This window comes from Rhagoletis pomonella, unplaced genomic scaffold (assembly GCF_013731165.1).
Source record: "Rhagoletis pomonella isolate Grant_MI unplaced genomic scaffold, Rhpom_1.0 Rhpom_scaffold_00011, whole genome shotgun sequence".
Taxonomy (NCBI): domain Eukaryota; kingdom Metazoa; phylum Arthropoda; class Insecta; order Diptera; family Tephritidae; genus Rhagoletis; species Rhagoletis pomonella.
In genome coordinates, this window is record NW_023458565.1 from 29249996 (window position 1) to 29263756 (window position 13761).

The 13761-nt window shown below is 35.6% G+C and overlaps 1 protein-coding gene and 1 pseudogene across 1 annotated transcript; both read right to left on the reverse strand.

Annotated features, from left to right (window-relative positions):
* Positions 1-562: 562 nt before the first annotated feature.
* LOC118746925 (trypsin-1-like) lies at positions 563-4384 on the reverse strand. The gene is made up of 8 exons (XM_036480912.1): positions 4225-4384; positions 3950-4165; positions 3770-3846; positions 1688-1812; positions 1448-1600; positions 1270-1364; positions 913-1073; positions 563-831 (listed from the first exon to the last, which is right to left on the reverse strand). Exons 1-8 carry the CDS (start codon positions 4289-4291, stop codon positions 649-651), a joined length of 1077 nt encoding a protein of 358 aa, XP_036336805.1. The 5' UTR covers positions 4292-4384; the 3' UTR covers positions 563-648.
* Positions 4385-12756: 8372 nt separating this feature from the next.
* Positions 12757-13384, reverse strand: LOC118746963 (annotated as a pseudogene).
* Between the last annotated feature and the right edge of the window lie 377 nt (positions 13385-13761).

Here is a 13761-nt window from a genome sequence, read left to right on the forward strand (position 1 = left end):
AAATCCGAAATTTAATATATGCTAATCAGCTATAAATAAGAGAGTTAGGCTTGTAAGATTAAACAAAAAATTGTGTTGAGAATTGCTTACGAACTGGTTGATTGCAAAATAAATGCACAAAAAAGGACTTGTTTTCAGTATTTATAGCAATACCTGCATGGTTATGGTAACTAGTCCGGAGGTTTACGTTATCGATAATTAAATATAGTAGATTAGTGTGGGGCGAAAAAATTAGTTTTTCCATTTTGAAATCTCTCAAAATATAGTTCTTTTATATGCATTTTCTTTTTTTTAATACTTTCTAGAAAGATTTTGAGTGTGCAGTTTTGTAGCCCATATAATTTTAGTAAATATAATAAAGTGCAAGTTTGAGCGTTGATTTTTGGAATTTTTTATGCTGATGGTGTTACGCATTTATTTTTATGAGAATTGAAGTCAGTTGTGCTTTTTGATTAAAAATTATAATTTTTTTTTTTAATTTTTGTTTCCTTTAATTTGTAGAAAGAAAACTTGTAGAAGAAAACTTTTAATTTTAACTTTATTTATTTTAATGCATATATTTTTTATCAACACTGTTGTTGTCCATTAAATGTGACTTATAGCTTTATTTTGTCTTTCGTCAGTAGAAGTATATACATATGTACATATTCAGCTCGCCACAGTTCCATAAGTGACCTCCTCAATCCAATCAACAAATTCAGATATGCGCGTATAAACACTTGGGGTACCAGTGCCACAACCGATGCCAAAGGATGTTACGCCAACCAAATAAGACATTAAATTAAGACCCTCCATTTGCACAAACTTTATAATCGGACCGCCAGAGTCGCCCTGTAAATGAAAGGTATTTTTAATGATAATGTATGCAAGTATGTATTTCACAAAAATTTCAAGCTATTTTCATGCTCTTACTTGGCAAGTGTCACGCAGTTTCTCGGGATCCATTGCGCATATCTGAGTCGATCTAATTCCTTCAGTTAGAGCACCACTATCCGGGTCATAGAACGATTCACACTCACGATTGTTGATTGTTGTTAAATTGGTCTTTAATAATAGTGGAGAGGAGACGCCGCCTGAAAAGATGGTTAAGAGGTTAATACTACAATGCTGGACTACTACTGCATATTACTTTTCTTTAGGCATTGATTAAAAAAATTCCATGTTGAAACAATATAAGTGACTACTTTGATCGCCTCAATGCATTTTTTGCAGCTTTAAGGCCTAGTGAAAATTCGCTATATGTATTTATGTATGTTAATATGTACATACCAAATTGTGTGTCTCCATAACCGATTGCTGTAACATTTTCTTCCAAGCTTGGCTTTGCCCAAAGACATGCTGGTGCATCATGGAAGGGATTGCCACTTTGAAGTGTATTGAAAAAAATTAAAACAAAATTTCAGTTGAAAAAATTTTCAATTTATCCCACAAACGTCTTTCTACTCACTTAAATATTGCCTTCAAGCGTATAACAGCAATATCATTGTAAACAGATGGATATTCATAGTTGGGATGCTCTATGACATCTTCAACTTCCAGGTCCCATGCTTCAGTGTCATTTAAGGCGAACCCACCAGGTCGCACAACGACGGGCAGATCGCTAAGTTTTTTTTTTTTTTTTCAAATTTGTTCAAAATGAGAAATAAGGAGTAAAAAATAATAATAGTATTTTTTTTTTTAAACATACGCTGAATGATATAGACAATGTGCCGCTGTGATCACATAACCACGATCGTATATAGTGCCACCACATTTGTAAACTATTGTTGAGTTCCCTGTGGAATCGTCTTTAATGCGCCATCCTAGAGCAGCCTGAAATGCAAATATTTGCGCCATTTGCGTTATTAGTTTGCATAACCATTTAATTAAAAGCCTCCTTCGGAGGAGACAGGCTAGTTCTTGTAATCATGCCTCTTTCCTTCTCGAAGGAATGGGTTTAGGAGTTTGTCCCTTTTCCTTTCTTGGAGAAAATAGCTATGCTACTCATTTGAGCGTTAACGTTAAACCCTTTTTAAGTGCATCATTGCAGTAAGAGATACTTTGGGGCACCCTTCGTAGCTTTGACCCCTCGTTTCCTAGAGTTTATTTAATGGTTTTATACTTGCCCCGCAAAAAATGGGACTAATCCGGGATGACTCCGGGAGCAATCGCAAAGAAGCAGGACTAATACCACTTTTGATCTCTTTATATGGAATGAACTGTTCGCTTTTGTTCGAGCATGTCCTATGAAGAGACTAATTGTTCACCTTTATACCCGAACGGGTATAAAAAGCGACTAGTCACTTTTAAAAAATAAGAATAAAAATTTGCGCCAGCTGAGATTCGAACCGGGGTGCTCAGTTTTGTTAGGCGAATACCCTCTCTGTGTCCCAACGCCGCACATGAAATTTCATTGACTAATCATATCATTAAATCGTTAATAGTACCCGTTAGAGATGAGTTGAGGACTCATTGATCTCCAATTATACCCATAAGGGATGAGTCGAGACTAATTGACCTCCATTAGTCCCCGTATGAGACTAGTTGCGACTAATTAATGCCGAATTGTACCCGGTTGAGAGTAATCTCGGAATACTCTCTTTAGAGATTAGTCGCACAATTTTTTGCAGGGTGGCATCCGTTGGCATGTAGTAATTTTAACCCATTTGCGCCCGAAGCGTTTAGCAATTAGAGTATGTTCTGGGTTATCGGAAGCACTCCTTATAACTGTTGCAGATTATTTAGATAAAAATCAAAAATAACTGCTATTTTGGATTTTTAAAATAAAAGTCAGAAATTACACTTATTTAAGGACTAATTAAATAAAAGTCAAAAATAATTGTTAAAAAGCGATTTTTTTTTTTAAATAAAAGCTGTAACTGTTACGGTCCCTGCTCATAGGTCAGTATTATTTCAGTTAGTTTTGTCGTTTCCCCCTAACTTGGGGAGGTATCGGACTGTCTTTTTCTGTTTTTTTTTGTAGCGGTAGGCATCTAACGCATAGCATACCCTGAATAGCCTTGTTAAAAAAGAGCGGCTAATGGGATATTCTCTGCAGTGGTTCGCATATAAATTAGTAACACGGCCCCTATTAGCTCTCCAACTCTCACCCGTATGCGTCGTTTCGGCCCTCCCTAAAGGTAAAGGCTTAAAACACTGCAATATTTTTCAGAATATTTCGCCATGGTAGCTCCAGGTAGCTTCAGTCAAGTAACTTTCACGACTTAGGCTGCGTTTCTCCAGACTCATTTAAGTGTAAATTAACTTTAATTGAATTTTTTACTTAATTTTATTAAATAATTAGATTAAAATTGATTGGCGAAACCAAAAATTCGAAAATTAAAGTAATTTTCACTTAAATGAATCTGGTGAAACCCAGCCTTAAAGATAAAACGAAATTAGATGAATTTTTGAAATATAGCGACTAACTACTAATTCATAGAACACCCTTATCACTTTTACCTTCATTTCATAGCGATCAAACTTTAATTTGTTGCCATTCTAAAGCTTAGTATCCAGGTTCTAAGCAAACAGTCAGGAAAGAAAAAAAAGTTTCGTTCGCGGGAATAGTAGTGTCTAAGAAATTTCGACATCTGATATTTCACAGCCTATTGTCTCACTCTTTCTTCACGAAATAATGCGCATATATTTCTGTTGCAAAAAACTTCCTTAAGGAAATTTGACACAAGAAAATTTCTTCGTCAGTTGTTCAGCGTTTGTTTTTTTTGTTTAAATGGAATTTTTGCTTTTCTTGAGTGTTGGACACTAAACTTAAAATTTACCAACTTACCATAAACGGAAATTCGTTATCCTTAGCTAATTTTCCATGTATGATGAAACCACGTTTTAAATGATTGTATCTGCAGACTGTTAAATATATGTAGATATGTATTTATGTATATGTCCATGTGAAGTTATTGTTTTCCTTCATAAAAGTGTGTACCAAACTAAGCCTGTAGTCTAGACCTACCTTGCTCAGATATCCTATCTGAATGTACCTTAGCCGCGTAGGCACAGCAGCGCAATCGCAATGTACTGTTATGATGGCAAAAACCATCACAGAGTCCTCTTGCTGTTTCGTTGAATGCATTATAAAGTTCTTCGTCTACAAAGCGGCCGCTGTAATTGCGTGGTGTAAAACAATATTGTCCAGAATAGCAACCCTCAATTTGTTGACCGAAGAATACTATGAAGATAATAAATACAATTAAAGGTTGTTATCTTTGATAAGGATTTGCATTTTACCAACTAATATTCCGAATATAAAAATTAAAATGAAAATTGAATTTTTATTATTTTCTTTAAGCCACATTGTATGATACAATTTGTAGTAACTATAACACTTTAGCGCCAAGTTATTGACCAGTTCAGATGGAAATCAACACTTGAATGCAACTGCGAAATGATTTGCTTTTACTTAGAACTCAGAAAAGTAGCGCACTGTGGGGTGATTATAAAGAGCTAGAGCGCAAAAAAAATTTAAAACTTGTATTTTCATCAGTAGTCGTCGAAGAAATATGTACCTATTTTAATTAAACTTGAAATATTAGGACTTCCAATAACGAACAAAGGAAGTCAGAATTTAATACGTACATAGATCTAAACGCGTTGGTTAAATGGCATATTTTGGTATTATCTTTTTATAGAATCAAAGAGCTGCTTTGTTGCCCACTGTAAACTCATTCGAATACCTTTATATTTAGTTTTAGTTTTGTATGCACATATACCGGTTTTTAACGATAAATGCACGCATAAGTAAAACTTGTTGAATACATTACTTACTGTCAGTATTATTTTCTCCATTGGTTAATTAATTCCCTTAATATCTTACTTTGCAAAGCTTTATGAACACATGTATGTACATATGTAGTACATATGGACATATATTTGTTTGCAATTCATACTTTTGTTTACTTCTTACAATCCAATTCTGTACTGGTTACAAAAATTTCGTAACCGCTGTCAAGTTTTGAACCCATTTCACAATCTGTACACTTTTGTAACCGGTAAATTTTGGTGCTACCTAAATAACTGAGTTTCTATAAAATAAAATTGCAAACGGAACAGATCGTTTGATCAAATACCCACATATTGACGGCTGATCGACCTACTGTCTCGGCAGCCGGTTCGAAACGCCCTATCTCAGAAAACCTTTCCTCAATAAAATTCTGAAATAGGGCGTTATTGAAAAGTTTTCTGAGATAAGGCGTTATCAAACTTTTTGCCGAAATAGTAGGTCGATCTTCCACTCAGCTGTCGATATGTAGTTTGTAAAAAAGACGCTTTTATTTAGAGTGCCCTGCAAAAATACCTATGGCGAAGCTATTGTATACATATGCAAGGGAGCTAACTTTCTTCCCTCCAAGACAAGCGCAGATCTCACTTCGAGCGATGAAAGAGCTTTGAGTACCGCTTGACACTTCTCTCATTGTGATAAATAGTTTCTCCCCAGATTTATCTCCGCACACAGGTTGATGGCGTAAACTTCTACCTTAAAAAAGCTCGGCACCATAGACGTCTGCTCCCATGCACTCGGGAGTTTCCAGCGCCTATTTTTATGCCGCAGTGGAATATTCTTAACTAGTTGTGGATAGCGAGAGCTGGGAGCCTAATCATCTGTAAAATCCCTCTCCAACGAATTTAAGTAGAGTTCGTTTTGCCGGTGTGCTCTATGTACAGTGGCGGTCAAATGTGGATGAATGGTGTTCCGTTTTTAATATTTACAATATTTTTCAAGCTAAAATTTTTTTATGCTTTAACAAAAACGATATAAATCACACTTTCAAACTGCATACAGAACTTAGAAAAATTTCACACATTTTTATCTAGATTTCGAATTTTTTGGATTTACAGTTAACAAGCTTATAAAATTCTTGTAAAACAAGTGCAAGTTGTGAGCGGCTAAAAATCGGTTTTTTTCATATTCTTCTATAAGATATTTATGTCTATATGGAAAAAAGTGCAAAACGCTGTCAACAAAAATAAAATTATTAAAAATCGATGCGATGTTTTAGCCAGTAACCAGGCAGTGTTTAATTTTATTAACACGGTTTGTAAATTTGCACACATTAGGAGAGGAAACTGATTGCCTCTGGCAAGCTTCTGAAAAAAGATTAATCGCGCCTTCTTCCAAACCTCCGGAACATGTGATGGAGCAAGACTGCTCTTAACCCACTCAGGACCAAGGGAAACATGAATCCACATAAATTATTTCAAAGGTGTCTGTTTTTTATGTGCCACATTTTTATTAAGCTATTTTTATCAAAAAAATTTAGTAATCAATATTTTTACCAAAACAAGGAAAATTCAAAACAAATTGGAACAAAACTACTTATGGAACAAAAAATAATAACTTTTGCCTAAAAAAACATGTATTTAAAAAATCTCATATTTAGAAAAAATACGCTTTATGAAAAAATACACCTAAAGAGAAAAAAATCCTCAGAAAAAATAATAAAAAAAAAAATTATAGAATTTTTCTTCTGATTCTGATTTTTCTGATTTAAACAGAAAAACAATTTTTGTTGAAAAAACATTTTTGTAAAAACATTTTGAAGAAATTGAATTGTAACAAGTAATTTTTAAGCAAAAGTCAAAGCCGACTTCAATTCTGATATAAAAAGTCACTTATCGAATCCAAACCAAATAAGTATGGCGTCACCTCTGAGGTACCATTTTTCCTTTAAAAAAGAATTATAGAAATCGGTTTACGTAGTCGAAAGTTATGCGGTAACATACATAAAAAAATATTCCGTCGAATTGATGACCTCCGGCTTCTTTTCAAGTCGGTTAAAAATAGCTTTTCCTTATCTTTTCTTTAAGAAAAAATCAGACTGCAGGGGCTTAGGAAATCAAAAAAAAAAACGATTTCTCATTGCACAAATTGCTGGGTAGGAAGGGTTTTTTCCACCTCCATTCCGCCAAAGACGGTCTTGTCAATCTTCGCTACTTTTGCAGCATCCATTTGTAGTCTAAGTGCCAACTTAGTTTCTACTCTTTCTCTTGCCAGAGCTTTGTGAAGCCAGCGATGAGAGGAATTCTTACCCAGAAGGCTATAAAGCTTTCGCTCTTAGTTATCGTGATCTCCTTATTGGGTGCTTTTCTTCCTCTTGCCTGGGATTAGAGAAGTTTTGCGGATGCAGGTATTAAACAAATTCCTACCCAGAAGGCTCTAAAGCTTTGACTTTTAGTTTTCTTGATCTCATTATTGGATGCTTTTGGGAGAACTGTGCCTCTTGCTAGAACTTTGTGAAGTTTTGCGGCTACCCATAAGGCTGTAAAATTTTCCGAAGTCGGAGAAATTTGAAGTAAACACTTTTTAATCTCTTAGTTTCGAATAGTAATACCATGGCTCAAGACAACACTTACTCAAACGGAGACAACATACACACAAGCAAGTTACTTAAAAAATATAAATTAGCACATATCATTCTCCGTTAACATAAAATATTCGAAAATATTGCCCGCCTGGCAATGATAAATAAGTGATAAGATCTTGTCAACATTGGCATTTACCTTTTCTAATTTTCACATGCAAAGCAACAACAAATGCATTTCGTTTATTGACAACATCATTACTATGTTGTTAGTGTGGGTTAAAGTTGTTGTTGTCACCACATTGCAATGCAGCAACATTGATTGCTCCACTGACCGAATGACAACACACCAGAGGCGCAACGTTGCAACGGCACACATTAGTTTGTATGTATGTACATAAATATGTAAATATACATATGTATGTATATACATACTTTAATATGCACACTTGTAGGTGTATTTATGTATGTATGTACATATGTATATGTACGCCGTATTTTATGCTGTTGCAAGCAATTGTCGCTGGTGTTGCATATTAATCGCTTGTGCTACATGGCTCTCGGCGATTTTTCACTTTTCTCAATTACACGACACCAAAGTCAAATGCAAATGCAGCGAAAGTGTTTGTCCAATCGCGTTTCGGTCACTGGTATTTTGTTTTAGAGTAGGCTACTTTTTTCATTGTTTTATTTTATTTTATGTTTTTTTTTTTTAGGTTTTCAAATTAAAATACGAAATACGAAAAATGTTTGCGTGCAGTTAAAGTAAGTAGCTGCCTACAAACGTAAATTTGTAGGTGCATACGCATGCGTGTGTTTGTACAGTGACTCAAACAAGTGGTCATTTGTGTCGTTTTTTTTTAGATATTCGTAAGGTTTTTCGAAATACATTTTTTTTGTTATTTTTATCTAAAAATATCGTCCAGGCTTTAATCAAAACCGTGTAAGTCACAGTTTCAAACATTATACAAAATTTTAGAAAATTCAAAAATTTTCATCAAAATTTCAACTTTTTATTTTGAATTTTTAGAAGATTTCTGGGTATGCAGTATTATAGCCCATACAATTTTAGTCCACTGAAGTGCAAGTTTCAAACGGCTGAAAAATCGCGTTGATTTTTTGAGATTTTTTTGGATACTTTTTTGGGTTTTTTAATATAACGACCGCAATTTACCAAAACTTGCGTTGATATTTTGAAATTTTCTTGCTGATGGTCTTCAGTGTTTTATTTCATAAGAAATTCATACTTACATGAAAAAAAGTGCAAAAATCCGTCACCAAAAAAAATCATCTCAAAAACCAACGCGAATTTGTAGCCATTTGAAACCTGCACTTCATTCGACTAAAATTGTATGGGCTATAAGATTGAATACACAAAAATCTTCTAAAAATTCGGAATAAAAATTTTAAATTTTGTGGAAAATTTGTTAAATTTTTTATAAAGTTTGAAACTATAAACTGTAACGTGTTTTTATATAAAAATAACAAAAAAAATTTGCTCGAAAAAGATAACGAATATTTGAAGAAAATCAACACGTGGTCATTTGTTTGAGTCACTGTATGTTTATATCTACATACACACTTATACATATGTAGATTTGCACATTTTTCAGGCACATTGTTGTGAAGTGATTGGCCCCAACATTTTCTTCGACACTTTTGGTTGCCATTATTTATAGGCATTTTTTCATCTTTTTTCTTTTTTTTTAATTTTGCTTTATTGGCTTTTTACCTACTGACTCGAGATTTGTTACAGTAATTTTCGCAATTCATCGCTCACATTCTTCACTTTTAGTGCTTTCGTGGAATAACAAACTGCATAGCTGCTCTGCACATTTACCCAGTTACTGAGGTTGGCCAAAATGAATTCCTTGTTAAGTCTTTCAAAAAAAAAAAAATTAAAAAAATCACAAATATTTTGCACCACTTTGAACTTTTTTTCTGCGCTAATTTCAACTCAACTCATCGCATCCCATTTACCATGCGCCGGCTACTGCTTGCGAGTAGCTGATAAGCAGAAAGTGTTTGATACCAGCATGGCTATAAGTTTCTGTGGCGTTGGCGTTGGTGGTGGTTATTGTGGCTGTGGCTGTGGTGGCCTGGCTAGCTAGCTGGCGTCCATTTAAAGATTTAAGACAGCACAACCCCCATGCCTCGTTGGCACCGCCAAAACGTTGTACACTCCATTGTGGCACATAATTGGAGTTTCACTTTTCACCTGCTACGAGTAAGTACTACAACAACAACGCCGCCGCCGCCGCCACCACGCACTCTTTCACGGATGTTAATAATATTGCAGTTGTTGCAGTCGCTGTTATTCTGCATTTAGCGATTTTTGCCGCCAAATTACAGAAACATTAATTATCGTTAATAAATGTTTAAACTTATTTATTGGCATTAAATCATTGTTTAACGTGTCTTTAACATGCACTCCACTGCACTTTGCCATTTGTTCGCATTCGCCACCTCGACAGCTGGGGTTGCACTTTGCTGCCATCATGTTACTACTACTGCCTGTATTGTACATACTCATACATACATACATACATACTCTTATGCACTGCTGACTGTTGTAATGAATGCGTCGGTGGCTTTGGTGGCCTTTTGCCGATAATCGTTTTGTTTAGCAACAGGTTTCTTGCCAATTTATCTGCTGCGTTCATTTAATGCGTCTTTGGTAGTCGATGTTGCAAAGCGTATGATGCCCCTTCCTCCTTTTTTTTTGCATTAAATTGGCGTTTATCGCAATTTTATGCCTGCGTACATACTTATGTACATACATATATATGTATATAGATATATTTATGCACATACTATGTGTGCGAAAATATCGATTGGATTCGGGTTAATGTAGAAATGATTGTAAAAAAAATTTTAGCTGTATGTTTTGGTCACCTAAAAATAGTTAGTAAAACTGATATAAAGCAGAGAAAGGTACTTATGAGATATTTTCAGTCTCCAGGAAGTTACTCAAATCCGTATACTTTTCCTACTTAATGAAAGTCAGTTTGAACAGACGAATTTCTGATTCTAAAAGGTTCGATTGTGCAAAAGTTTAAAATTATTATTTTTTGTTTTTTTGCCAGGTACGAGCAGGAAACACGGAAAGGGAAACTGCTTATACGGCAGTGTATTTGTGACTTTAACTCTCACTCAGAGACTACATTTTTACGACGCAGATATCGATTTGTATAAATATGTATGTATGTAGTAGGGTGATAGATTCGGTTTTTCCAAACCGGCTTGTACCGGTTTTTTGACACCTTGTTTCTTCGAATATTGAATAAGCCGGATTTTTTATCGGAAAAATCGTGTTTTTTTAACCGACTTCCGAAAAAGGAGGAGGTTATCATTTCGTCGGAATATTTTTTTTATGTGTGTTACCGCATAACTTCGGACCACGTCAACCGATTTCGATAATTCTTTTTGCATCAGAAAGGTAGTGTCTCAGCTGGCAGAAGCTTGGACTTACCGTTGATTTTTGGCAATTTTTTGTTCGCTGATTTTCATCCATACACAACATGTTCAACAATTCAATTTCTATGGGCAACACCTTCCACAAAAAAGTTTACCAAATATCAATGGTGAGTTCTAGCTACTTAGAATTTGCACTTTGTGTTGAACTACAGCATACTCAGAATATTTCTAGGAAATCTAATTAAAAACTCAAAATTTTTATGAAACTGTTGAATTTTGCTAATTTTTGTACGAAGTTTGAAATTTTGACTTACATGGTCTTTGTTAGATAACGAGCCACACTTTCATAAAACGTAGTAAACATAATATAATCAAAAGAGGAATAGCCAAAGAAAGCTAAAATGCCGCTCCCCTTTTTAAATTTTTGCCACTCTCTCTACAGCTTATGTTTTTCATATCCACGAATTTTTGAGGGAATTAGTATTATTTTTTATAATTTCATTAATTATATTATTAATAAGGATGCTGGCTGTGTTTATGGCTCCTTTATATTCTATGTCCTTTGTGGTAACGAAAGTGCTGCCTCGCTTGTACGAAAAATTGTTTTTGAGCCAGAGTACAGGGAGAGTCTTAATGAATGAATAAAGAAAAACCCTGAAAATCGGGACTTAATCGGTACAAATATGAAAAATCGGGACGCTTATACGTCCCGACTTTTAAAAAATATTCAGCGGAAAAATTTCTCAAAATCGGTACTGTCCCGCCAAAATCTGTACGAATGGTCACCGTAGCTGTAGGGAAAAATGGGGAACAAAACCACAGATAGCACAGTGGATGTACCTATCTTCTGCTACAGTGTAGCCATACGGTGGCCCTAAATCCCTAAAATCTAACGCAACAACCTCCAAAGTAGCTATAGAGTGCAGAAGGATTCACAACCTGCTGGCATCAAAAGACTCCCTGATTGCTGTATGGGTCCCGGCACACAGGGAAATTCTTGGCCACTGCATAGCCGATGAGTTGACAAGGAGATGGACGGAAATATCCTAGGTCAATTCTGTATAAATTGCGGGCATACCTCTGCAAACACAGATTACAGGCTGAACTCATCGAGAAGGTTCTCTCCTCAGATTATTAGTCGTGGTAATCACCGGACACTGCCTGATGGGCACACACGGAAAAATATCGGGCTATCCAACTAACGATTTTTGCCCCAACTGCAGAGACCAGGAAATGGTGCTGAACATCGAATATTATCTCTACCACTGCCCACACTAGCCCAATTGCGCAAACACTTTTCCAACAAACAATTTTTAAATTATTTAGCCGACCTGAACTCGCCGAACATACTCGATTTTCTGTGCTATATAAAACGCATTCGGTGGTTAGAATATTAGCGGTGGGAAAGAAATAAATGGCCACTGCTAGTGGTATCACAACGATGTTTCTCAGCCTCTTACGTGTGCTTCCGTGCTCTGCGCAGTGGCAGCTATTCTAACCTAACCTACACTATCTCATGCTCAAGACAAAGAAAAATCGGTTCTCCTTTCCCAAGTGAATTATAAATTTTGATTAAACCTACACCTTCCATCAAAATATTTCGCTTCAGTTAAGGGCTATTCGTTAGCTGGACCGGCAGTTTCTTCGGTCACTTCATCTTCATCTTGTCTTTGCTATAGATAACCTTTCAACCTGTTATGCCTCTTATCCTCAAGATTGTAGATTGACCAATTAGATGTTTGTGAGGATAAAAATATGACGGAAAAACTTTAGGTATACTCTGCCTTCATAACTAATCACAAAACAGCGTCGCATTCTAAAAAGATCAACAGTGTAATTTCTGCCTAGCCTACATCTTTCCATTACCTACTGATTTCTGAGTATACCTACCCAATTTTTGATGAGGACTAACTAAGCCACGCGTTGTTTTGTGTATATACGAAACCATAAAAAACTTTCGCTATTATGAAGAAGGCAATCTCATACTGAAAAAAAAATCACTAGAAATCATATTCATTTGTTGCAAGCCACCATTTATTTGCAATCAAAATTTCCATAACGCACTATTTAATTCTTCAATTTGGAGCAGTGCAATTTCTTCGATAATAGTTTTTTAGATCTGTTTCTTTAGCGTAATCATTTTGCTCAACAATTTTGAAGCACAACGGGCTGGAGTTTTCTTGTTGGCATCCATCTCATCGTCCAGTGCGCCGTTATTGCACACATTGCTGTTCAAATTGATGATATCGTTACAGGTATTCACAACAGCTTGAACTTGGTTAATAAGCGCATTGAAATCCTTTAAAGCGCCGGTATTGCAATCTTCGATGGCTTCCAGGAAATCCACTCCAGCACTGCGAATGCTCATTACCCTTTTGATGGTGCAATTTACACCTTTCAAGGTACGTAAGCTGGCTTTGATGGTAAAGTATAAAGGACCAAATACACCCAAGATATCTGGGTCGATACTCTCCTCAGCATAGTCCAAGGGAATGAATTCTGTTAGTTGTTCGTCATCGACGATGTAATCCGTATTGGCCTAAGGATGATAGGTTAGGAAAATATTTGCTACTCAGGAATATCTAAGCTCTTACGAGTATTTGACGTATTCTACTGACCGTGGCGGCAGCCAGGCACAATGCAAAGGCGAGACAGAGCACTGCTAATTTCATTATGATAGTACTTTGCTTTGCTTTGTAAATCGATTTATCATCGATCGTGCATCGCAGTGCGCTTTTTTATACCTTTGGAGAATGCAGCAGGTGATAAGAAAATGAATATGCACATACATATGTACTTAATGAAGGATTATGGTTTGATTATAATAACTTTTATCATATTTATTGATCTTGTTATAAGCTATGAGAGAAGGCACTTAGCAGCTATTAACAACAATATCTCGGCTTGAGTCCGAACAGGTGGCAGTACGCAGTCAGTGCCTTTGTGGTCTTAATGATAAGATGCGGGATTATATGACGGCACTTCATTCAGATACTTGACATGCCATATCAAAAAAAGTATTGGTATTTTTCGTTTGGATGAAATTGAA

Excerpts from the sequence above, each read along its gene's own strand:
- LOC118746925 (XM_036480912.1), bottom strand. The coding sequence starts at position 4,291 with ATGTGGCTTAAAGAAAATAATAAAAATTCAATTTTCATTTTAATTTTT. Across the intron at positions 1,813-3,769 it reads ATAACGAATTTCCGTTTATG|GCTGCTCTAGGATGGCGCAT; the intron begins GTAAGTTGGTAA and ends TTTGCATTTCAG. Across the intron at positions 832-912 it reads AACTGCGTGACACTTGCCAA|GGCGACTCTGGCGGTCCGAT; the intron begins GTAAGAGCATGA and ends TTTCATTTACAG.